The 27,664-nt window shown below is 35.0% G+C and overlaps 1 protein-coding gene across 1 annotated transcript in view; it reads right to left on the bottom strand.

Annotated features, from left to right (window-relative positions):
- The window catches only part of Zip48C (Zinc/iron regulated transporter-related protein 48C), a 135,060-nt gene that overhangs the window by 28,141 nt on the left and 79,255 nt on the right, over positions 1-27,664 (bottom strand). Inside the window, exons 5-6 of the mRNA XM_088266620.1 lie at positions 8,339-8,437; positions 6,951-7,109 (exon numbers count right to left, since the gene is read on the bottom strand). Of these exons, the coding sequence (XP_088122746.1) occupies positions 6,951-7,109; positions 8,339-8,437 (258 nt within the window). The remainder of the gene's footprint in view (positions 1-6,950; positions 7,110-8,338; positions 8,438-27,664) is intronic.

Below are 27,664 nucleotides of genomic sequence, written 5' to 3'. Positions count from 1 at the left end.
GATAACGAACGTAAAGAGCATTATAATTATATGAGAAAAGAAACATACGATAGAAGAAAGCATAGTCAATCTGTATTGTTGCAGAACATTTATTCGAACGAATGACAATAGGTTTTTATCTTAATGAATAACTTTTATTTTTTTACTTGGCTTAAAGATCATTAAATATAAATTATTATTTACACGTAATTTAGGTACCTCATATATATATATATATATATATATATATATATATATATATATATATATATATATATATATATATATATATATATATATATATATATATATATATATATATATATATATATATATATATATATATATATATATATATATATATATATATATATATATATATATATATATATATATACATATATATATATATATATATATACATATATATATATATATATATATATATATATATATATATATATATATATATATATATATATATATATATATATATATATATATATATATATATATATATATATATATATATATATATATATATAAGAACGTCATAAATCAAAAATCGTCAATTTTCAGTTATGCATGTTTTCAAAATGCCTAGAAAATGTACTATATCCCAGCAAAAGAGGCATATTGTCAACTTAATATTTACCCGCTACAGGGCAGAAAATTTTGTTTTTGCATTTTGAGGAAAATTTATCGTTTAATTCTTTTTTTAAATATACTTAATATTTTTCAAACGGAGAAAAAACCTTCAGGTTTTACCTAAAAAGATCTGTTGCACAGTAAAAGTTCAATGAGTGGCTTGATATTTATTTTTAATACATTGTGTTATATTTTTTAACTTTAAAAACGTTCTCCTGAAAAATCAAGTTTTTTGATTTTTGACGTTCTTGAAAGGAGTGAGAGATATATAGTTTTTACGCCATATTGTGTGATACATAAGGTCAATACCGTGCTTCCGATTCCCTTTCATTCTTTCAACAAGAAGTTATAGTTATCCCAGTTATCCCATAAGACACACCTTTGTTGGAGACATCCAGTTTGGGGACGAGCGAGGAGCAGATGTCCGAGGAATTGTTACGCAAACTATTGTTACTCGTTGCCAAATAAAATCTCGTTTTTGCAAACAATCGCGCGAATTGCTCATACGCAAATTTTGAAGGGAACAAAGGGTGTTCCGAGAGCGGTTGGGGTGCCGAAGGTATTGTCGAATACGACAAAAAGATGATGGTATCAGGTATCATAACCTTACAAGGTATACGACATTTTGCGTGACCTTTAACATCTTTTAGCAATTTTGCGCAGTTAAATATGTTCGTTACAATTAGATTCCTATACATTTTGTTATTTATAATACATACGTAGCCGTGCAATTTACACCATTTTTAGTACAAAGCTTATGGAAACTGGGCCTCATAAATCACCGAAACGCCGCCTCGATTCAAGAGATTCTTGTAAATATATAATACCCTCTCTTCTTCCTTACTCCATCCCAACTTATCGTCTTAATAGACTGATATGTACGTATGTAGATGAACCTTTTCGAAAAGTTATATTTGACTACGATGTATTAAATTTTCTAGTTTTGTAAAAATTACGGTTCAGATCATAGTAAAATATACTCTATATAAAAAAAAAAACTGATGTAAAATATATTCATAATAAATCTCTGTCCACATTGTCATGAAAATGATACAACCATAGAGTAAAAACATACTGTAGAAATAAAAAAAAAAGTTTAATCAGATTATTACTGAGCATTTCTCGAAGGCTCGCATACAAAAAAAGTATTACAAGCCTAATATATTCTGTAAAAAGCATGTACATTACTTAGTCCAGATTGCAACAAAATGTGTATAGCGACTTCTCAAAATGATATTTTAAAAGAATGGCGCCTACGACTAGGCAATTAGCATAGCAAACGAAAAACTTTAGAAAACAGGTTAATACGATTCACAGGATCGTTAGTAATGGGATGACCTTATTTTCAAAGCGCAAACCTTCCATTTGGTTTTAAATACTAACTTTCTCACCATCGCGGAATTTCTCCACAAAGGTAGGCGGAAAATAATTCTTCATGGTATTTTTAAACAAATATATTTTTCGGCCTAGCAAATACATATTTATTTTATCATGCACAAATCAAAAATTTTAAACTTACAATGTTTTCCCGTACCAAGAGCATATTTAACGCCAAACGTTTATCAAGTATTTATAAGTTATACGTTTCTCATAAGCTGCGCAATCAAGGATGGTATGGCCGAACAACACGAAATACATATTTCATATATTTTTATTCTAATCCTTATCCGCACTCAATGATGCATGGGGCACTGCACCGTAATGACAAAGGTTTTTTTAAAGTTGTTATTACATGAAAGCAAGGTGATATCATGCGCTTCAGGTACCAGTTTACGGTTCCGCCTTGGGAATCTAACACAGGGCTTCTTACACGATAGCTAAACGTACTAAGTATTACAATACGGAAGTCATCCAGATACTCTTTTATAAAGATATATGTATTTTTATTGATTTGGCATCAAGTTTGTGCAATAACATGATGATTTAAATATAAAAATAAAACACTTGTATAAATAAATTGATGTTTGTATTTTTACCAGTTGAAAATCTGTAGATGTCGAAACTAGTCGTGTTTACATCAATAAACTAAAAAGTGATCAATTTAGTACTACATAAAGAGAAGTCAAATGTAAAATTATATTTTGATTTATTAAAGCTTATGCCTATTTACCTTCACTAATTAATAATCAGGCCTCCGTAGTGTAATGGTCAGCACGCTCGGCTACCGTTCTGGAGGTCCCGGGTTCGATTCCCAAGGGGGGTAAAATAAATATAAGTGATTTTTTTCACTGTCATATTTATTCAATATTACCCTGGACTGGTACCTGAAGCGGAGGGCTGATCACCTTTCCTTCATGTGTAAACGATCAAGATAACACTGCGTTTATATGACGCAGTGCCCTATGCACCATTGGGGTGCGGATAAGGGTTTTATTATATTATTATTATTAATTAATAATTTGTCCGACATAGATGGGACTGCCCCAGTGACAAAGAGAGTATTTTTAGCAAATGTGAGCGGGAGAATAGAACGAAGACGGCCGAAAAAGACTTGGCACGATCAGATCAATGAGAACCTAACATTTGGTGGCGTCAAAAGTCTGCGTAATTGGAGGGCATGTATGGACGTGAAGGAAGCAAGGAGTGTATGTCATGACAAGAGCGTGGCGTTCAATCTTCATGTGTTCACTTTCAGGCATGATGGATTTATCAGAGCATATAACATAATATATCAAGAGCACTAAACGAATCAAGTCATTAACTGAGAGCTCCGCATACCGAAATGAGCGACTCTTGAATTGAAAAAGTGTAAAAACTCTTCTTGCGCTTATCTCCAAAGAGCGCCACTCGAGTCGAAAAGAGTCCGAAAGTGTCTGCGGCCGTCGGGCCCTTGGCGCACACGTGCGGCCGCCGGCACGACCGCTGTGCCCATTCCGCCCGGAACAATTATACCATCCGAGCGCCGGAGAAACACATGTGAGCCTGCCTAACATTCCACCAGAAGAATGCTGTTCTCAAATAATAAGTTCAAGCTAACCTTCTATCAATATTGATCAGATACAAGCGCTCTGCTTTGTGCTTCCACGTGCCTCCCCCCCACCCCCCTCGCCCGCGACAACGCGCACTGGATGAGGAATAATTTAACCCGATAACGCGATCATGACAGAAAGCAACCTAACCCTGTGCAGGGTTTACCTAAACGGCTTAACGACAAAACACTACAAACACACCATATAAAACAAGATCAATACCATAGAAGATATCGTTGTCATACAGGAGAAAGTGACCAAGTGCATTTGTTTACAAAAAAGTGATCACTGACTATTTGATATCTTACTAGCTTAATATTGCCCTGAAAAAATCCCAAAGCGATTTTAAACTTGGAAGTATAGTATATTGACTTGTTAAAAATGACAAACTGCATTGATGTTTATTTTCTTGCCAAACAAAAGTGACTTACAAAAGTGGCCCTCCTGAACTATTTATATTTCGTTAGTTGGTCACTTTCTCCTGTACGACTACCATATACAGGGTTATTGGTAACTCGATGTATTCCTGGCAGGACAGGGAAGGGGTAAGCTAATGCAAGAAATTTTATTACGACAATGTATAGCCGAACTTCAATAGTTTTTGAGATATTTGGAATTAAGCTATTGAATGAAAAATACCCATTTATGGGCGTTAGTGACAGAATAAAAAATAATGGCTTATTGAATGCCATGAATATATTTTTTTCTTGGTAGGTGACCATAAAAAAACCTTAATAAGCAAAAAAAAATACTTGAAATCAGTAATGATTTGATTTCTATGACTAATAGTGTTTTTCATTTTAATAATATTTTTTACATTACTTGCCAAAAAAATTATAGTTTTAAAAAACACTACTACGTTAAACATACAAATTACTTTAAAATCATCCTCATTTCATAAACGGTATAACAACCTCTATTTTTATTAGAAAAAAAATTATTAAAAACTAATTTTAACTACTACAGAGTTTCTGGCTTCTTCTTACCCTTTCCTTGGATTGTTTAGCTTTTGTTTAGTGACCAATTTGGCATTAATAACATCCATACATGCATTGGTAGATTTTCAGCATTTTCAACATTAGCATTATACACACACACACATATATATTTATTTATTTATTTAAACTTCATGTACAGAAAATAAAAAGTACATTGGCGGGCTTATTGCTAAAAAGCAATATCTTCCAACCGACCAAAGACGGACTAGTGATATTGATCAAGACGTTTGATACCATATATAGCCGTTTGCAATCAGTGGGCAGATAGAACTTGAACATTTAAAAAAACATAAATTACAAATTGACATTTAAAAAAAAACATAAATTAACAAAAGACGATAATAAGGAGGGCAAAGGAAGAAGGGAGTTTAGGGAAGGAGGGAGGAGGTTTGATCGACAGTTAGGATTCTAATGACAGATAGTAATGTCTCAGACGTTTTTAAAAGTTAATACATATTATTGTCTGATGTAATAGATTTTATCAAAAAACTAAAAAACAATTATTAACAATTAGACAAAAAAGTATTCTAGGATTCTAATGATAAATTGGTAGAATCAGGTAGCAAGTTTAAGAAAGAGAGGAGATATATATATATATATATATATATATATATATATATATATATATATATATATATATATATATATATATATATATATATATATATATATATATACATACATATATATATAAATATATATATATATATATATATATATATATATATATATATATATATATATATATATATATATATATATATATATATATATATATATATATATATATATATAATATATATATATATATATATATAAATTAAGTGGATTCATCGGATAAGGTTATGTATATTGTCAAATAATCATCAGTAATGAAATAAGTGATAATATTGTCAAGTGTAAGGACGAACGATGGCCAGTAGAATTCGGAATTCATTGTCGAAATTGCTTTTCGTTTTGAGTACGTCTGGGTGAAAAGACGAGGCGCCGAGTACTTGATAAACTGTTCGAACCAAAAAAGCGATTCACGAACGTTCACCGACCGCGCGCCGTTGAAAAAATAGAGAATGAACGAGAGAAAAGGAAAAAAATCGCATCTATCTCAGCTGCATTCCTATTGGCTATGGGAAGAAAGCAGAGGAAAGTGGGTCGCATTCCGAGGTAGTCGCATTCCTCGCTGGCACATCCGCATCACTTGTCCCGTACAGTCGACCTTACGCCGGCTGATGGGACTGTAAATGATTTCCAAAAAGGAATACCATTCAAATTTGTCGTTTTTTATGGTTAACGGATCCGACGGCTCTTGAAAGTGACGTAATAGAATTCATTAAAGAGGTAATTGGGAACTGCCTCTAGTGAATGAAGCGCGGCACTGCTCGGGCCTCCGCTAGAGTGGGACCAGTAACACGGTGTACATGAACTTACTACAATCTATATTCTACCCCAATCTTTAACTTATCGATACACTTTTATACTCATTCTAGGACGTTTGACGACATACACATGTATAATTTGCAATGTGTTGTTTTTAAGATAAATCAAATTATTTAGATCATTTCGCAACGTGTGAATTTATTATGCCTACAACTTTTAACGTTCATATAATAAAAATAAAAAAAAACAACAATTTGTTAGCTTTTTCCACTTTTATTTCATTTGACCAGTGACTAGGTTTCGTCGTGAAATTCCTAAGTGAAAAGTTTGTGAACAAAATCAGAGAGTGAACTTAACCGAACTATCAATAAGTAAAAATCTATTTTTAATTGGTTTGCTGAGTGATATTGTAAAAAGAAATACATGAAAAATCGTGTTTAAAAATTCCATTTCAACGTGTGTAAGAAATTTAATTATTTAAAAGTCAGAGTGACAAAAAAAGTAATAAAAACAATTTTAAACGGGTCGAAAATACTTGCCTAACGAAATTTAGTAGAAATTCAAGTCAGTAAAAATTGTTGACAATTATAAGAATTATTTTTAATTGATATTTTAGGGTAAATACAAACAATATATTTATATCTAGTTTATGATCAATATGATGTAACTGATATCGTATATATTGAGATGGTATGGGCACATAGGACCTAGAGAACCTGGACATATTGTAAACCAGGCGATCGCCATGGATCTTCCTCGGACATCTCGGACATCAGACATCTAGAGGAAGACCAACAAATGCATGGATGTTACAGAAATATAACATGATTCGAAGGCATGACCTAGGTGACGTTGTATATGATAGAAGGACCTTCAACCCGAGGACGAGGAGAGCTGATCCTAGTCTACAATGACTATAAGTTGGGGTGGAGCAAGGAAGACAAAGATCAATAAGATATTTCGGGATACCGAGATAACTCACCCCATATGCGCTTCCGGTATGATGTCGTCAGCCACGACGTATATCATGGCTCCGGCCGCGAAGGAGAGCGCGTACGGCAGGACGGGGGTCGCCACCCCGACTGCTACGGCCCCCAACACCCCAAACACGGGCTCCACCATCCCACTCAACTGCCCGTACCTGTTTCGTAAAAAATTCACACAAATAAAAACTCATTCTTCAACGTCTTAAGGACACAACTTTAAAACTTATACTTTGCTTAACATACTTTTTTCGTTGTTGAATAATATGATAACTCCTATAATTGGAGATAATCCAGATAAACAAGTATTTGGACACACTCAAAATGTTGTTAACAACAGTGTTTGAAAATGATGCAGAATGCATCGAAATACGTGTCACAATACATTTTAAGAAATATTGGTTTATACCAAGTAAAACATAAATTAAAAATAAATAAAAACAATGTTATTATAATATTTGAGAAAACTTTAATTTAGCAGATACCCTTTTATTTAAATATATGCAAGATCTGTACCGAATTATTATTTACATGAAAAATATTTTTTTGTTTAAGTTTCAAAAAATATCGTAATTGAAAAGCCATTTTTAGATAAAAAAAATTCAAAATATCGTCTAATTCAACAATCACGGGAAGAGCAAAAGACATGATGAAAGAGAAGAACGGTCACGATTTGCAACTGGGTATCAAAAGTTGTCCTACCGCATTCCCGGATCTGATACGGAAGCATCTAGGCTTCCTGGCAGACCTTCTTGCAAAGCAATTTTTTGTTTTGTCGTATTAACCAAGTTGCGAAAATTATAGAAAATGTGAAACAAACTTGTATCCCGATTTACAGTGAACTTACATTTAAAAGCTTTCAATGTCTCTGTCACTGCCTATCTAAATAAATAAATGTTTGTTAAACTTGGTACAATGAAATAGTAATTAAACATATGTCAAATTGGCGCATAACGGATCTCATGAGGCATCTAACTGTTCCGACAGCCATCTCCTGTGTGAACATGTAGCGCTGAGGTAGTCTGCGTGCATCGTGTCAAATCGACTTTCCCATGCACTATACGGATAATTTCATTGTGAACTTTTCGCATCTTATGGGAACCATGGGAGGGATTGCCGTGGGGAGTTCGCACGGCCGAGACGACAGCTCCCGAGTACCTCAGGACTACTGTTCCGAGGTAAAAACTTCAAATCTAGCTGCACCGACTGATGTGCGTAGGAAATGCAAATCGACAATTATCATAAAACCTAACGTAACACCAGCTGAACTCCGTAGTAACAATAAAGCAAACGAGGCCGATGATGATGGTTTGATAAACGTTAGCAAAAAAACCCGTCTCATTTTGAAACGAATGGGGAATAAACGTTACGTGAAAGAAATATTTACCAGAGACTTCTCCAAACGGAAAATCCAGCCGCCTGGAGAGGAAGGCTCACAGCCAGGCCTTCGGGGAAATTTTGTATACCAATTCCAATTGCCAGATTTCTAAAACAACAAAAAAAAACAAGCAAATTAGTACAACAGCGTAATAATTTTTAATAATTTTCGGATAATTTATATAGCGTCGTTTTCGTATAATATTACTTCAAGGGCGCTTATACAGATATAGATAATGATATGAAAATGGTAATGATAGATAATAAAAGCTAAGTGTTAAGGGGAGGAAGTGGAGCCGCCGTATTGTTGCGACTTCTTCTCGGTTTTCTTGGACTGGAGCGTGGTTGGGCAAGACGCCTCCCTGAGCGATGGTAACGCTAAATGCATGTAAATATGCATATCATGTGGAAGAAAAATCAATTACGACACATTCAATTTTAATGAAAGGAAACCATATAAATGTAAATATCAATAAAAAAATAACGTTAACGACGCTTCAAGATAAAAAAAAAGATAATACGACGTGTGACAAGAAATAATGAAAAGTTCCCAACATAACTGAGAGAGATATTTATATTCCCACAATACAAACACAGAAATGCAACGGTTACACCTATTCACCTGCATGATTAGGAGTCTTAGAGGATAAGTCGATATTAAAATACGAGACAAGCAATCGAGGCTGTCCGATCGGGGGTCAGAACGTGCGGTGTTTATGGCAGTCGGTGTTGCGGCTCCCGCGTGGAGGATGACTAACACTCAGGCTATTTTATGGACAAAAGTCATGCTCAAAATACGTCCATCGAGCTTGTCAAACTACCAATTTAGAGACGTACTCGGTACGTTTTGTGGGGAGAACGCCGAGGAATGTTTCACAACTGAGAACATATTGAAAGCTGTCCCACCGCATTCCCAGATCTGATACAGAAGCATCGAGGCTTCCTGACGGACCCTCTCTTGCAAAGCATTTTTTTTATGTTAACTAAGTTGCGAAATTTATAGAAAATGTGAAACAATATTGTATCGCGATTTAACTGTGAATTTACACTTAAAAGCTTTCAATATCCCTATCTGAATTTAATGCACCATTCACTCTGTTCCCAGCATTCACTGTCCTTTCTACATCATTATCAATCTTTCCAGCCCTAAGAAATATTGTTGTTTTAAAAACGGGAATAGAAATGTACATAAAAAAATATTAACCAATGTAGAATCCGAAACTTTTACATATTACATACTCACATATTTTCCACAATTTCTATAAGAAATTATGATACAATTTTCCCAAAAAGAGAAATCACAAAATCCAAATTTCAACACATAAATCTTAAAACGAGTTGTTTTCGCGAGTTTATCTAGAACAAAGATAAAATCTGTTACCTGCATGCATAAATCTATGAGCGATTTTACAAACAAATAAATCTCGTTATCAATGATGCCCATAAACTGAGAAATGATCAAATACGAATGCGGAAAAAATATTGACCGTCGATTAATGCGTCAATAATTGGTACGCAGATATGCGATTCGAGGAAAAGCATATAAAATCAACTATATTTAACGTTAAAAATATTAATTTCATTAATTGATTCGGCAGTCACTTTGTGGTAAAATCTATCCATTTTTAATTAATGTTTTAATTAGTTAATACCACTATTTCTTGAAATCTAATGTGACACGTGCTTCGATGCATTGGTGTTTGAAAATTATGCGGAATGCATCGAAACTCGTGTCACAGTAGATTTTAAGAAATAGTGGTATTAATTAAGTAAAACATGAAAAATGTAAAAATATTCATTTGGTCTTCTTACATAAAAATACAAATATATAAATAATTAGGAGGTGAGAATTTGTAGGCTTTAATTAGAGCAAGTGATTTAAAATATTATTAAAGAAAACACTTGTTTTTTTACCAATCGAGTTTATTTTCGTGACAACTTGTTTCGGAAGCCAAGCTTCCATCTTCAGGTCTGAATGTTTACATTTTGACTACATTTAGGTCTGAAGATGGAAGCTTAGCTTCCGAATCTAGTTGTCACTAAAATAAACTGTTTTCTTTAATAACATCATCATGTCGTACCACAAAGTAAATGCCGAAGCAATAAATAAAATATTTAGAATATTATTTCATTTAACTTAAAACAATTTAGTTTTTTTTCCCGCTTATTTTATTTGACTAATGTAAGGCTAAAGAAAAAACCTATACTATAAGACAACGGTTGAAAACCATAATAATTTAATTCTTCAGATAAAATGAATTTAAGAAATGTGTTATAATAATAAACTCATATAAATTTTGTAAGGGTTTTACATAAGTACGATTTGAAATATGGCAAAACTATATTCGTTTTAATTATAATATGTATATATTTCACAAGAAGCGTATACATCTAAACACAAAAATCAAATAACCCAAATAGCACAATACAGAGGGTAAAAAAATGTGTGCCGTAAATGGATTCATTGATTTGAAATAAAATTTCGTTCGCTTTTAATTCAAAAGACCTAGTATTTATTTTTGTTAAAATTGTACCAGATTTTAACAGTGTAAAACATATTTATTGACCGCTGAATTTTCGCAGCTGGTCGAAAATATTGTAATTTGCATTTAATATTTAATTTAATCGATTAATCTTGTCATTTGGGCGAATTTAGTATTCGGCGGTAAAATACTCTCCCACATTCATGCATCTCTTGATACATTCCCACCGATTATTTCGACTCCTCAACCAACCGCTTTCAAGTATTAGACATATAACCTTTTCATGCCAAGTTTTCTTCGGTCTTTCTGTATTCCCTTCTTAAACAACATTTCGTAAGAAATGTGGGTATGTTGGTGACATATTGGTGACAACGACATGACCGCAATTCTACACATCCGGCTTCCAACATTAGACCAGCACAATAGCAGTATTCACTAAAACATCGGATCACATGTAAAACAATATGTTAATAGAAACGCATCAAAATACATGTTGATATTATAATATATTGTATATCTTAGCGTAAAGGCCTATTTCAAAAATAGTATATTTAATAAAAAAATAAATAAATCTTCACGCTGTATTTGAGAAAAATAAACACTGATCTGATTGAGTCGGTCAATACGAATTTCCAGATTTGATTGTATTATTTATTTCAACGTGGAGATAGCGTGTTTTGAAAAGTAACAACTCAATTGTAGAGTCTCAGATAATGATTAGTTTATGATGGATAGCTTCCTGCAACTAGCGTCTCTAGTTTCAACGGAATTTAGTATGTCCACGGCAGAAGGGAACAGAGGATGGCCTCAATCGAACTCGATGTATATGTAACTCGAGTATACAGTTCAAGATATTCGAAAACGTCTCTTAGGTCACATTTTGTTCGAAAAATTTGTAAATGTGGATATCCTAATTTTTGGTAAATACATATGTGACTACCATTATTGAAAAGAGCTGAGTCGCAAAATTGCTTGATGTATAAGGGTTTAAAAATGTATGATGAGATGCCTGAATGTATGAAGAATGAAAAGTGTCTGAAAGAATTTAAAAATAAATGTCTAAGTTACTGTAAGGAAATGTAAATATATAAAGATGATGTAAATGTATATAATAGTTTATATTAGTTTTAATATAAGCTAACTTAAGAAATAAATAAAAAAAAAAAAAAAAAAATGTGAAAATAAATATTTCACGTATTCGTGGATGCCCGAGTGTAACTGATATCAATAGTAAGGTAGAGGAAATACAATTGAGGTGATATAGGCACATAGGAAGGTAGAGAACCTGAACATATTGTAAACAAGGCGAACGTCATAGACCAAAAAATTCATGGATGCTACTGAAAGATAACATGATTGGAAGGAGAGCTGACCCTAACAGTCACGCCTACCCCTGCACTAAAACGGCTGGTAGTTGTAGTAGCAGTGGTCTTGAAACGTTTTTTAATCACCAAAGAGCGCTTGTGCACTACACGGAATTTCACTGTCCGGCAGTCCGGTTAGCATGAAAAAATGGATGATTGGCTTGTGCTTTTATCCGTCTTTCTTCGGATCGGTGCCCTCGATCGATGCACGATCGCGGTGCGCGTGAACTCCATCACGCTGAACTGTCGTAGTCGCTTTTATTTGACAAAAAACCAGACTGCCGGACGGTGAAATTCCGTGTAGTGCACAAGCGCCCAAAGAGCGGTCGGTATGCCATTGAACATGCCGTAACTGTTTCGGGTTAACCGCGCAAAAATAATCACACGTAATATTCGGGATCCATTATCGCGAGGGCCCATGTGCTCGGGAAGGAGGATCGATCCGTTTCCCATGATCGTTCGTCCGATTTCTATTAAATAATAATGATACTTCATTGTTTGCGGTGAGGCAATTAGCCATCCAACCCGGAGGAGATATCGGCATGAGCACAGAGGAAAAAAACTCATATTTGACTTTCAAAAGCTGTAGGCGACCGAGACGGTCAGATCAGGGTTGCCGCTATGCGTAAATTTACGCGCGGCAGGCAAATCAAAGAAAATTTAACGGTTTTGCGCAGTATCAAAATATCATTATTAAAAAAAATAATAGAAGATAAATGTCAATTATCAATCAATGGTAAATGAAGTAAAACACCATTAGATGTATGAAAATGTACCACATACGTTATCAAAATTATGATAGTCGATAAATATTGTGGAAAAATAACAAATGCTATAACTTGTCCGTGTCTGTAGTGTAATGGTAGGCGTGCTAGGCTATCATGCTGGAGGTCTTGGTTTCAGTAAAACACCATTAGATGTATGAAAATGTACCACATACGTTATCCAAATTATGATAGTCGATAATTATTGTGGAAAAATAACAAATGCTATAACTTGCCCGTTTCTGTAGTATAATGGTAGCCGTGCTAGGCTACCATGCTAGAGGTCTTAGTTTTGATTCCCAAGGTGGTCAAAATAAATATAAATGTTTAATATGTTGTAAAATACAAACGTAAAAGAGTTTGACTTTTAATATGTAAATAAATTAACCTATCCGTGTGACCAAAAAGGAAATAAAAAAAAAAACTATTGTAATATCTAACTAAAGGCTTACTATAAAGACACACAATAATTTAAATATTTTTTTCTAATCATTATAAAACTGAGGAAAATATCTTATTTCATTCTTCAAACCCTCATCCGCACCCAATGGTGCATGAGGCACTGTTTAACATAAACGGGGCATTTACGGGGCTTACGACCGTCATGGTTGTTTAGTGATCATTTTACAAACGTGTAACATTTACCCATGATTGACAACCACACTACTCAAATTCTTGGAAGTTCTATATGTATGATCCATTTTCGAAACGTTGTACTTGAACCACTTAGAATTTCACTTGAGACATCTATTGGTGAGATGAAGAAGCTTTTAATTGAGCAGAAACTCTTTAATTTGTATGTGAGGTCCGAATCCTGGATTATAATCACAGACGTGAGAAACGCCAGAAAATATCCTATTTTTATTATTATTCATCTATGTTTAAATGCAAAAAGATAATATGAAAAATAACTCCTATAATTGGAGATAATTCAGATTTGTGATCAAGTATTTGGACACACTCAAAATGTTGTCAAAAAACAATAATATTTTGAATTGGCGTGAGTTGGTGTACAGCCCTAATTACAAGGGGGTCTCGAGTCATACATCTCGCATACCCGGGGGAGGGGGGCGCAGCTCGAGAGACTGCTCGGCGACTGCTGATGCTGAGCCCCCTCCGCCCCCCGCGGCCGGCCTTGTGCCCCCCTGCCGGCCATATCGTCACAACCATAATCTGCACACACACATAACGTCTATATAACACACGCTGATTAATGAAACAACGACCCAACCCACAAATCACTCGATTTCACCAACTTTATTTACGTTCACGATATCCAGCACGATCCGCGCTTGCTACATTTTAGCGCACGTTGAGCAGTATTATTGTTTGACATCTCATCGAAGATAAAGAAGAATATGGAAGGGGCATTTACGGGGCTTATGACCGTCAAAGGCTGGCTTAAGTGATCACTTTACACGTGTAACATTCACCAATTCTACCTATTATTGACAACCACACTACTCAAATTATTAATTAAAAATATGAAAATAACTCCTGTAATTGGAGATAATCCAGATTTTTTTAATAAGTATTTGGACAAACTAAAAATGTTGAGCAGTATTGTCGGGTTGTGGTCCCGTGGTTAGTGTCGCGGACTCTTAAGTCAGAGTTTCTCGGTTCGAACCCACTCTACCACAATTTGATACCAATTTACAATAATGAGCCGCTTAGGCTCACAGAAATAGTATGAAATTGAAATATTTGTGTAAATAAAAAAACAGTAGTGTGGTTGTCAATAATGGGTAGAATTGGTGAATGTTACACGTGTGTAAAGTGATCACTTAAACAGCCTATGACGGTCGTCAGCCCCGTAAATGCCCAGAGTTCCATATTCTTCTTCATCTTTGATGAGATGTCAAAAATAATATTAAATATTGAAGAAAAATATCAGTAGAATTATGAACTTATCTGTATCACTAAGATATCAATCCTTTTCTACTCGCTTTAACTGTTTTTTTTTCATGGTCTTTCCGCGACAAGGTTAAACATTCAACAGGTTTTGTGAATTCAATAAATGGTGTAAAAGTTCGGATGCCTGAACGACTACTCTTTCTACTAAGGAAATCAGTCAGATATGTTGATGATAAAATCAATTAATATGTACCGCGTTTAATGACTTTTATCGCCCACTACGATAATATATCATTGCGGATTCATATCAAACGGTTTGCCTACATATTCTTAAATAATTGACATGAGTCACTGTGGCATTAAACACTTCAAGTTATAACTATATGCAGTGAGTCCATATTAGACACCTGTGAATTCAAGATTTGATTTAATACATATAGCAAACGTTCAAATACCGCATTCAGTTTGAGAATATTATTATGATTTTACATTTGTAGTGCCAATAACTACTAACACAAAGAATTGTTTAATTTATTCAAATATCCATGAAAAGAAAACAACGTGGAATAACATTCCGTATTTATGTAACATGTACTAGTTATAAAATTATCGACAAGAAAGAATATTCAACGTTCAAACTTTACGCTATTTTAGACGAATTTTCATAAAAAATCATGTTGGCATTAGTATTCCGTAGGACCCTTGTTCCTAAAGTTTCCCTTGTCCCTAAAGTTTCCACCCCTAGGGTGTCTGATTCTGATTCTGCGTCTGGCCACGTTTGTTTTCCCGCAATTAGACCTGGAGAAAACTATCAATGGTAAAAACGACGACCATTGAATTATCTACAAAATTGCAATTTATTTTTAAAATACTTATAGGTTCTGAAATATGGCTACCCATATTGCTGAACAAAGCATAATTTGTTTTCAATTTATAAGAAAAAAACGATTATTTGGCCAAATAATATATTTATTTTATTTTATTTATTCGGGAATTGTACAGCTTACATATAAAAAAATGATATAAAACAATAGTTACATTAACAATAATAAACATTACATTACATTGAATGAAAAAATTTATATGTGGAATCATATAAATTTTGATACATTTACCTGAAAAAAATGTAATTCACTATCGTACTAGTATTGGATTCTGAATTGCACAGCTTACTGCGTCAAAATTAATTATAACCAATAACGAATGATTGATCGTAATAATTTAATACAATTTACAGATTTATAGCGATTGGTCACAAATAACTGATAATTTTCAAATGAATTAAGCCCACATAACTGAAGGATTCGTTTTAATGTCACGACTGCAGTTCCTGCGCGACAATGATTAATCATTTCTAATTTGTTTTAGGTGAAATGAAAAATGGGACCCGAAAGTATTTTATTTGTAATTGAGATATGTCAATAACTAGATAGTTACTGTTGATCCGTCGAGTAGTTAGGGGGGTGATGGTTGTTAGCTAGGAAAAAATCGATGGGATGGAGTTTATTTCATCAAAATATCGCGCAATGTATCATATCATATCAACATAAAACTAGAAGAATTTGCAAAGGATAAAAAAATGCGCGATGTATCTTCATTAAAAAATGTTGCCAGATTGTAAGTATAATATATTGCGATCGTTAACCAACTGTTTATTGGAAGGGTCGAGGAGAAAGAAAAAATATAATTTAACTAAATACGAAAGACAATTTATTGAGTACGAACTTAAATATAAAAAAATTACTAAAACGATAATGTATCCGGAAGGATGCGTTGAGTGGTCGAAACTATTTGCAGCTCAAATCGACATTGTTCAGAGAAACTTGTGAGTGTGAAAATGAAATAGTTTTTTTTTCAGCTTTAAAAAAGTTTAAATCGCCTGTCAATTTAAATAGGAGGAATGTTTATCTTAATCCATACTCACTCCACATGTGGAGCATATGGAGTCTACAAACTGCCTCCAAGCTTTTATTTCGGCTGCCAGATTCGTTGCGTTGATTAAGGCTCTTGGAAAGGTTGCAAGTATATGACCAAGCCAACCAAATCGCCTTTTCTTGGCAATAGTTGTGACCATGGGTTGCCATGTCCTACACCCTATTTTATCGTTTTTCACAATGTCGAAAACCACCCCAAGTCAAAAATTAAAAAAGGCGATAATTACTAATGAAAAATCAAAGTGATACTTTGAAGTAAGTAAGTAAATTTATTTTCTTGAATGTTTTCCGCAGATACTTGTGGCACATTTTATAAACTTTATATAATGAATTAACTTTGTTAGATTAAATTTTTATTTAATTAATTCGGTAGGTTAAATTGTATAAGTAAACAAGTGGTTAAAACAAAGTTAATTATTTTAAGTTTAGTAAATTTCTATTAAAAAATCCGTTTTTTTAATGAAAACACCTTATTTGGCTATTTGACATAAAAAAAGAGAGTAGATTTTACATCACTGCAAGGCATTGGTAATAAAATACAAAAATGTTCTTTGTTTTTATCGTCTTAATATTCACCTTTCTTCGAAAATGCACTTATTATTATGATTGCTATACTGATCGTGATAAAATTGAGAGGTTTCGATATAAAGAATTCAGATTTAATATCACGAAGTGGTTAGATATGATCACAATAGACGGGAAATACCAGAGATCTGTCTTGTGGTTTTAGTCTGTGTACAATTTTAGCAGTAGTAAGACGCAGCCTTCTGTTCTGCTGGATATAGGCCTCTTCCGTATCCTTCCATTTCCTTCGGTCGCACAGTGATTCACCCAGAACAAGCTAGGTGGACAAAAACATTTTATTCTACGATTTGATTGTTCTGGTATTGATCAATATTATTTCATTGATTTTTCGAATAATTATGCATTGTTTGATAATTCTGAAGCTTTGGGAATATTTTAATTTAAAAAAACTTAAGGACGAAATAAAAAAAAGTATTTAAAAAAAACAGTATTGTTATAATAAGAAAATACATAATATACACAATTAATACAAACCCTCATCCGCACCCCAATGGTGCATAGGGCACTGCATCATACAAACGCAGTGTTATCTTGATCGTTAACACACGAAGGAAATGTGATCAGCCCTCCGCTTCAGGTACCAGTCCAGGGTAATATGGAATAAATATTCGAGTGAAAAATCACTTTTATTTATTTGACCCCCCTGGGAATCGAACCCGGGACCTCCAGAACGGTAGCCGAGCGTGCTGACCATTAAACTACGGAGGCGGATACACAATTAAACACATCATTAATTATACAAATAAATTTACTCTTAATACTATACAATCAACTTGTGAGGGCCTCCGATAGTCACACATCAATGGCATTTTATGACCAAAATCGCGTTAGTTCTTAAATAATGATTAAACAAAAAATTTAACCTGGGGTAGGCAAATAATTATTTCCCTATATTATTGTAGAATTATAGCAATTTTTATCATAAAATGCGATTAAACTGTCGCTGTCAGAAGCCCCCTTTAGTTATTGTTTTTGTACCTATATACTTTACGGAAATAATTTAGATTACAGAAATAAACATAGAATAACATTAATAAATAATACACAAGACTAATAATCATTATCACGACTCATCATCAATCTCACAATCAGAGGAATCAGATATTAAATAATCACCATCGTTACATGGATGAAAGTTATTTGCCACCTGATGTTCTGCTATTGAAGGCAGGACGATTAAATTCAGAACTTCCAACGGTAATTTATCGGTTCTCTTTCTAGGTACTTCTCTGAGTGAGTTAATTACAGAATCGGATGTTTTCAAAAGCATATTCAATAAATCTGTATTCGTGGAAGTACGTGACAGTTTCCTAGTATGGTGCTCGCGGAATCTACGACAATCTTTATTTCGGGCCTCTTGAGATTCTTCCGAGAGCTCCCCGACTGGAAGAATGAATGTTTTAAAAACCACCGTACTGTGTACTAGACTTGAGGCTGACTTCCTCCAGATGATGAAGAAGCGCAGGGATGATGCATTTTTATATTAAATTTTACATCTACGCCCTCTAACCAATTTTTATTTTTGTTTAAAAAATGGTCCGTCTTCATATAAGCTGCAGCCCACTTTTCAGAGAATTTTGACGAAACACTTTAAAATTTTATCAGTAAATGCTTCTTTGAATCAAAAATCATATCCGTAACACTAAAATTTATAATAATAAAATCCATCAGACGAAAATTTCGTTCTTCTTTCGCATGTTTCCGCCATTCTTCAAATACTTCTAATTTCGAGAGAGAGCACTCACGATCTGAAAAAAATAAATAAATGAAAATTGCTACTATATGTCTTATAAAAATTATATATCGTTGTATAGCTAATGAATGTAGCTACATAATATCAAAAAATTAGCCTGGATATATCTGGGGACAAAAAGATGCATACGTTCAAAAATTTAAAACGAAAAAAAAAATTACAATTTTTACGTAGTTTTTCAAACTCTATCATAACTCATATTGTCGTGCATTTGAACCAAATTTAAAATAAAATAAAAAAATTCATACCCTCTTAAGTAAAATCCATTACAGCAATAGTAATATTCTTCACTTCAAGTCTTGTAAGATGTTATTGAAAGCACTGCAAAATAGCAACTAAATTGTTTACAAAAAAGGAATAACCTTATCACTTCATTTCAACCGCTTATGACTCATCGTTCTGGAATATTTGCCATAATAATTACCTGGATTTGTGACTAATGGGGGGTTGTTATTATCATGTTATCATCAATAAGTCGATTCATTGAATTGACTTTTGTCTTGCTGGCTTGTTCTGGGCGAATCACTGTGGGTCGGTTGCTGCTTGCAGCCAGTTCCTACCCCCCACAGCGGCTATGTCATCTCTTTGGGGTCTTCCGACGCCTCTTTTATTCTCACAAAGTCTACATCTTTAAAAAAATTGGGGTCATCTTGTGGGGTCTTGTCTTGCAGTATGTCCCGCCCATTGCCACCTCTCAGTATCAGCAACAACATAAAGAGATGCAACTTCTAACGCCAAGTCCAAAAACTAACTAACTAACCATCACGCTGCTTCCCCGCAGAGGTAGGCAGAAAGAACACAACGCCACACCACTCTGTCTTTGCAAACATTCTTCGCTTCTTCCAAGTTCATGCATCTCCCCATACGCAACTGCCGATTATTTCGACTCCTAACCTAACCTGACCGCTTTCAAGTATTTGACATATTGGATCAAGCCAAGTTTTTCACGGTCTTCCTCTGCTCTTCTTTCCAACTACATGAATTTGTTTTACCGCTCTTTTCTCCGATTCAAGTCCGTTTTTTTTAAAGAATGTGTTTTGGATTATTTTTTGTTTTTTAGAATATATATATGGAAAATATATTTTTATAATTTTTAACTCCTTACCTTTCAATAACTCTTTTCTTTTCTAAACCATTTAATTATTTCAAAGAAAAACATATTTGTTGAATGCAATAGAAAACAATCAATTACGTAAAATGTTAGCTGGATATAGAAAATATTTAGTTGCGACTCAACGAGTATGGGGCCTTAACGCCAATTCCTCTATTGCAATAAGCTGGTTTGACTTTCCTCATCCCTCCGTAGAGGATGGTCCCTCGGGTGGCCGAGATCGCCTTGTGCGGTTGGCACGTCACGCGGACGAGATAAGGCGTTTGAAAGTTGATGGACCGATTTCGGCCGAACCGGAGCCGAGAGCAGATGCGGGAGATACCGGACAAAAATTCGATCTCAATCTCGCAGGAATGCGAGAGTAGCGGAATACTTTGTGCACGATCTCCGGACGCACTTGCCGAGACTCGGTACAGGTTTCGTCTAGCGTCGTTGAGAGAAAAACGAACGGAGAGCCCTTGAATACCTCGCAGTAATAAACGATATTTTATATTAACCAGGTAGAGTTGTCGCCAGTTAAGAATGCCAATCTCTCATAGGGTGACCGTGGTGATAATTTTTATAAATATATTAGAATTTATTTTTTACCATAATTCACTCTAAGTTTTGATTTGAACATTGGCACCAGGATAATAATTCAACAGTGTAATAGACGTATGATTTTTAGTCGGAGAGATGCGTTTAATGTAAAAACGCAGATGATATAAGTACAGATTCAGGGCAAAGGAACATTTAAACAAAATATTTCAGTTTATAAGCTTTACTATGAATAAATTATGAATATCTCAATGTGTAAAAGTTTAGTACAAAAAATATTAAAATAACATTTCACAATATTTGTATTACCTAATATAAGACCCAATGCAGGCCTAACACTTCGCGACAAAGTAGGAAACTCTGAAATAAGAAAAATCTGCGATGTTGAAGATGTTGTGCGATGGGGAAGAGAAAGAAGACGTTTCTGGATAAATCGTGATGGAAGAGAGAGTTCGGATCGAGTGGTGAGGATAGCAGCGGATAGCACCGTAAGAGGTAGCAGACTCCCAGGAAGACCACCTAAACGATGGAGAGATAGCTGATCTTCCACTGGTTGTCCAGTCAAAGCCCTTCCTTGTCCCAACTTCGAAAATCAGACATGGTCACTGTATACAAACAGACGTGCGGCCAATCGAAACGCGTGATTTTACTTCTACATTTACACGCTTGCATATAACGCAAATGATTTCTCGAGTGTTAGTTTGGCATTCTTATGTGGCGACCAGTATACCCACCGCTAGCGCTATACGGGCGCGGAGTTACCGAATTCCAAGCATTACGATACCGCCTCTGATCGTGGATAATAAATCTTGTCACTATTTATGTACATATTTGGAATGAATTAACCAAAACCAAAAACGTATTTTAAATAGCGGAACATAATTTAATCCTCGTTATTCATTCGACTAGTTTACTGAAAGATTGCCCATTTAAGGCGGGATATTCGATAGCCCGCAACATAATTTCCTTTAAACCCAAGTAACATGAATTAAATATTAAATAATTTATTGTTTAAAACACCGTTTTTCTATTTGAAAACAAAGTTTTTCTTTGAAATAAATATATGGTTTTGATTTTTTTTAAAAAAAGACTTAAAGGCAAGGAAGGAGTATAAAAAACTATGAAAAAAATATTTTTATCAATAAATGTTTAAAACAAAAATAATTAATGACACATATATATATATATATATATATATATATATATATATATATATATATATATATATATATGTGTCATTAATTAAATTTTTTTATAATTGTATTTTTTTCCTTGCACAGCCGGTCGCTTACTGAGTTCTTTGTTTGCAAATACCCCTGTAAGGAAAACGGTTTAACGCAATAACATGTCTGATGACAAAAAAATGTTACAAATCTGTTACAAATCAAGACATACTGAGATTTTTACCATACATAATATCATTAAACGTTATATATTTTAGAAGGTTATTTAAAATCAAATTGTAAGCTATATTAATTTCCTGTGACGTTGACTACCAGCTGTTCCCCTAACACTTAAAATATATTGGAGGGGACAGTGGTCAGGTTAACCTCGTATGAAAGATTTATTATTCTTTTCGCATTCATTTGTTCCGCGTAAGTACACCATTTTTTCTTGTTTGTATTCGCCATCAGTACATCTGACCACACCTGTAGGTACACCACGGGTCTCATCTGTTTGATTCGGACCTCTTCTAGTAAGTGCTTCATAATCAGGCTCGGTTTTTCTTGAAATTTTGCTGGCTGAATTTGGCTGGCTTTCTCGAGTTTCGAATCCATTTGTTGCAGAATAACAGTAGGAAGTAAAAATTTTACTCTTATAACAATTTATCGGCCCGGCTCTAAGGCACCGACTACTAATTTTTTTTCAGAAATAAAATCCCTGTTAGAATGGGCGGTTACTCGCACAGAATTATTAATTATAACTGGAGATATAAATATTCGTTTCGACCGTGAAACAGATTCAGCGACCAAACGCTTTAATGTACTTCTGAGTGATTTTGATTGTCTTCAAGAAGTAAATACCTCAACTCATAACGCAGGGGGTATATTGGATGTTATAATACGACGCAAATGTGATGAACATATTGCAGTCAATGTAACAGACATCGGACTGTCAGATCACAAACTAGTACATGGCGAAATCAATATCGGCAAACCCACCCCTATCTACAGATCCTTCACATCACGGTCGTGGAGGAAACTAGATATTAATAAATTTAAGACCGATATCTCGAACTCCTTAATTGGTCTGGATACTGATCGTAGTTCCAAGAATGTCGACCAGCTGGCTGATTTGTACAATGGTGTACTTTTCAGCTTGATAGACAAACATGCGCCTTTAACCACGAAAACCGTTCGTAAAAGGAAATCAGATGCATGGTTTGACGAGGAATGTCGACATGGAAAACAAAAACTACGGCGTTTTGAGCGTAAATATAGAAAGACGCTATTAGTTTCAGATCGCTTAAAGTGGCTCGAAGCACAAACCACTAATAGATTTTTGATTCAATCAAAACAATCTGCATATTGGTGTTCGAGAATTAGAGAACATAGGTCGTCTCCGAAACTCCTGTGGCAAAGTCTGCAATCTGTCCGCGGAGATTGTGAACTTAAAATCAACACACAAGCCACTGCTTCCGAATTCGCTATTTTTTTCAAAAATAAAATCGAAAATATTCGGAAAGCAACATCATTGGTTAAAAATCCAACAATTTCCTGTAATGCCTTGCAGTATCTGAAAATTTTCGAGTCCACAAATATAAGTGAGGTAACAAAACTTATTAATGCTTTGCCCAATAAACAGTGTTTACTGGACCCACTACCTACATGGCTTTTGAAAGAATGTGTTAACGAGATTGCTCCATTTATAAGAGATCTTATAAACATGTCTCTGGAGAAAAGCATTGTTCCAAGGGCCATGAAAAAGGCAAACGTTACACCACTAATAAAAAATTCTCAGATGGACTCCGAGGACCTTTCAAGCTACCGCCCAATTTCCAACCTTCCTGTCATATCAAAAATAATAGAGAAAATTGTTGCCTATAGACTGACAACGTATGTTGAAAATAGCAAGTTGTTTTCAGAGAGGCAATCGGCATACAGGCGATACCACTCTACAGAGACAGGCGTAGTGAGAGTACTGTCTGATATAATAACTGCTGTGGATGCTGGTGACCTTGTTTTGGTTTCCTTTTTGGATATGAGTGCTGCTTTCGACACGGTTGATCACAATATTCTGCTGGAACGCTTGAGGAAGACATACGGCATCTGTGATAAAGCACTTGCATGGTTTTGCTCATACCTTCGAGAACGTGAATATTCAGTCATTTTTCAAAAAGTTAAATCCCCTTATCATTCCGTCTCTACTGGTGTACCCCAGGGATCAGTCCTAGGTCCTCTTCTATACCTTCTATATACGAAAGACATAGAAAATATTATAAAGTCACACGGATTGTGGTCTCACTGCTATGCGGATGACACTCAAATTTATTTTTATTGTAGGCCGGAGGAAAAATATAAACTTGTTGACTCTATTAATAAGTGCATTGAGAGAATAGGAGAATGGATGGCTGAAAACAGACTGACGTTAAACCCGTCCAAAACGGAACATCTCTGGATAGCCACACCTAAACGACAGAATTTGATTGATAACACGACACCACTCAATCCAAAGAGTACCACTACACCGGCCGTCAAACTGCTCGGCGTGTTCTTAGATTCTGATCTCTCCCTTGAGACTCAAATTAGCAAAACAACAAGTACATGTTTTTATCAGCTAAGGCAAATTAAAAGCATTCGCAAGAATCTGCCAGTTGATGCTGCCCGTCAATTAATAAATGCGTTTGTAATATCGAGAGTAGATTATTGTAACGGTATATACACGGGTCTACCAAACAATAAAATGACTCGACTGCAATCAGTGTTAAACGCAGCAGCGAGACTAATTTTTGGAATTTCTAAATTCAGTCACATCACCCCACTACTTCACAAACTCCACTGGTTACGCTTTCCAGAAAGGGTTGAGTATAAACTCTGCCTACTCATGTATAAATCAATACACAATATGGCTCCAGAGTATCTTAAGGAGCTGTGTATTCCAGATGAATTGGTTGATAGACGTCTCACGCTTCGATCGGCTACAACATCTGCAATGGGCAAAGTTATCTTACCAGCTCGCAAGCAACGCACTAAATTTGGCGAGCGTGCCTTTGCTGTTGCAGGACCGACGGCGTGGAATGCTCTTCCACCAATGGTTAGAAATAGTGAGAGTGAGATGATCTTTAGAAAAAGACTAAAAACACATTTGTTTTCTAAATCATTTCCATCATAATATTTTCCCCAATTCATTCACCGTGAAGCGCCCTTGAGGTATTTTTTTACGAAAATGGCGCTATATAAGTTATCCAATTTTATTATTATTATTATTAAGTGATCACTTTATGCACTTGTGTAACGTTCGCCATTCTGACCATTATTGAACACACATATTGCTCATTCCACTACTTCAAAAGCTTTCCATGGCTTTGAAATTAAGTTGGAAATACTCTTTTGTGGTACGGTTAAATCAAAATCTTAAGTTAAAGATCATGTGCTGAATTTCTTATTCAAGAAAATATTACTTTAAGCTAAAATTTTATGAAATTACGACTTTAATATGACTAAAGAATTCATATTAGGAAATGTCGTACTATAGAAATATTGATACTCAATAACAAAGCACAAAATCAACTTGTTCTTCTCCATAGAACACTTTCAGCGTGTGTATAAAAACAAAAACATAAACACCGTGTCGCATGACGGCATGTTTTATTTTAATTTGTCGATTTCTTAAAATGGTCGATTAATTCCGCCATATTCATATTCAGCTAACGACAAATTAATTTTAATTTCGACCTAGGAATCCTCGAGAGGCATTAAAAAATTAAACAGAGATGAAAAAAAAATCTCAACAAGGCCGCCGAGAACAACACGCTGTTCGCCGCGACGGATCGCCATTCATAAAACCTATCTCTGTTTATAGCTAAACAAAAAATCGAATAAACTATTTTTTTTGTACCACCGATATATTTTATTAATACTACCTAGCTAAGGTAAGCAACATCTTTTTACGACATGAAGATAACACCGCAGCTGAACCAAATCGATATAAGTGGTGTATAATTAATTACTCGCATCGTTATGGTATTCAGAAAACAACCCTCAAATTTCTGGGGCAGAGAATATCGACTATATAATAGGAATAAATAATTATTCATGCTACCCCAACTATAAGAGTGCGGAAGAAGGCACCGAAGAGTGGATAATGTGAAAGTGTGGAATGTCCTAATTTCGGTCGGTTTAATGTTTGCGCGTCCAAATAGTCTATTTCCTCAAGTTGGACACACGGCGGCTTGTTTATTATGACGAATGCATTCCGTGTTCACCAAACACGCCACGCACATATTCCATTGTTTTCGAAGCAAAGCATCCAAGAATTTCCATATGGTGCCAGTTTTTTTTTCCACAAATGCAACGGCTTATCCTACATCCGTATCAATGACCCGAGAGTGATGTTATTAATCACTGCAGTTTAGGTCAATTTCAGATGGCGAGCGAAAGATTTATGCTTTTGACCGTACGGATGATATTCTTTCTTACTAACGACGAATAGTTTACAGATTACGTTATATAGATACTTCTAGTATATTATACTTATTTTAATCGTGCCACACCACACTGAAGGTGAGCAATCATCAAAGCAGTTTTTACTTTGTCTTCAGCAACTCTAAAGAGCTACTTAATGCTGCAGGAACTGCTCTCTCAAGATTGGATATATCTACTTCCTTAACTGCGCTTGCATTCGACTTAGTCTCAAAATATAATACGTATTATTTCCCATTTCAAACCCCCCATAAACTAGCCGAAGTACTATACTCTTCTTTCTGCATAGTGTCTAAATATCTCCCTCTTTTTTTATGAGTCTTAAAATAGTGAATTTGGTCTTAAAAAAGTAAATATAGTAACCAAAAAAAAGAAATTCAACGAAGAAAGAGTAAAAATTACGTTTGCGGGCCGATCTATTATTGAACAATCGTATAACTAAATACGAAGCAAATTATTATTCGAAATTGTATAGCAATCGTCTATAGGTATTCGGCTAAACGCGAAAAATTTCTTAAGAATCCAAAGGAGGTAACAAGAGTCCAACAAGGACTTGCAGGAACTCGAGGCATCACTGATCTTTTCCATAAGAAGCAGCGAGGGCAGAGGTATCTCTTTGACAGCTAGCAACAACGAACAACTCGCAGGAAAGCGAATGTTCGCTCGTTATTTTCTTTCGGCACCGAGTAAGGGCACTGCATATGTCCTGAAGCAGTAACCCGAAGCTGCGATGATACGAGGCAGCCTTCTCTCTTCCGTCGGCAAGTCGGCATCCGAGGACGGTGGCGGTGGTTTCCCTGTAGCGGCTGGCGACTCGCAGGAAGCCCAAGGCCGTAATGACATAAGCGCTGCCTTCTCTCTCTTCTCGTGGCACCCAGTGGGGCCCCGCTGTCTGGCGCGCAATTTTTTTCCCGTTTGCCGTTTATTTCCGCCTTCGTCACTATAGCCCGCCCCATACGGAAACGGCCAAATCTCATACGCAAACCAGCCGAATAGTTTAAGAGAAAAAACCCGCGAAATTCGCCGACTCGCCGTACGTACGCGCTTCTCTTTTTACGAAGTGGATCGTCTTGCTAGCGAACAGCCGAATTAATTATTTATAGCGTCTATTTGGGCCTTGAAGGCGAGCCGTATCGCGTGAACTCATATCTGCCAGACGATTAAAGTACAAAAAAAGTCCACTCGCTCCCGAGAGACTGCGGAGTGCACCGCCTCGAGACGTCGGCATTTTTTATGAAGTGGTCTCGATATATCCAGGTCGCTGGATATCTCGTATGAGGTCAAGTTTCGGCGGCTCTTGTTAAAACTC

Source organism: Brachycentrus maculatus, unplaced genomic scaffold (assembly GCF_059751285.1).
Source record: "Brachycentrus maculatus isolate JH-2025_06_01 unplaced genomic scaffold, ASM5975128v1 h1tg000272l, whole genome shotgun sequence".
Classification (NCBI taxonomy): domain Eukaryota; kingdom Metazoa; phylum Arthropoda; class Insecta; order Trichoptera; family Brachycentridae; genus Brachycentrus; species Brachycentrus maculatus.
Note: the sequence above shows the minus strand (reverse complement) of the source record. Positions and strands in the feature narration are given on the sequence as shown.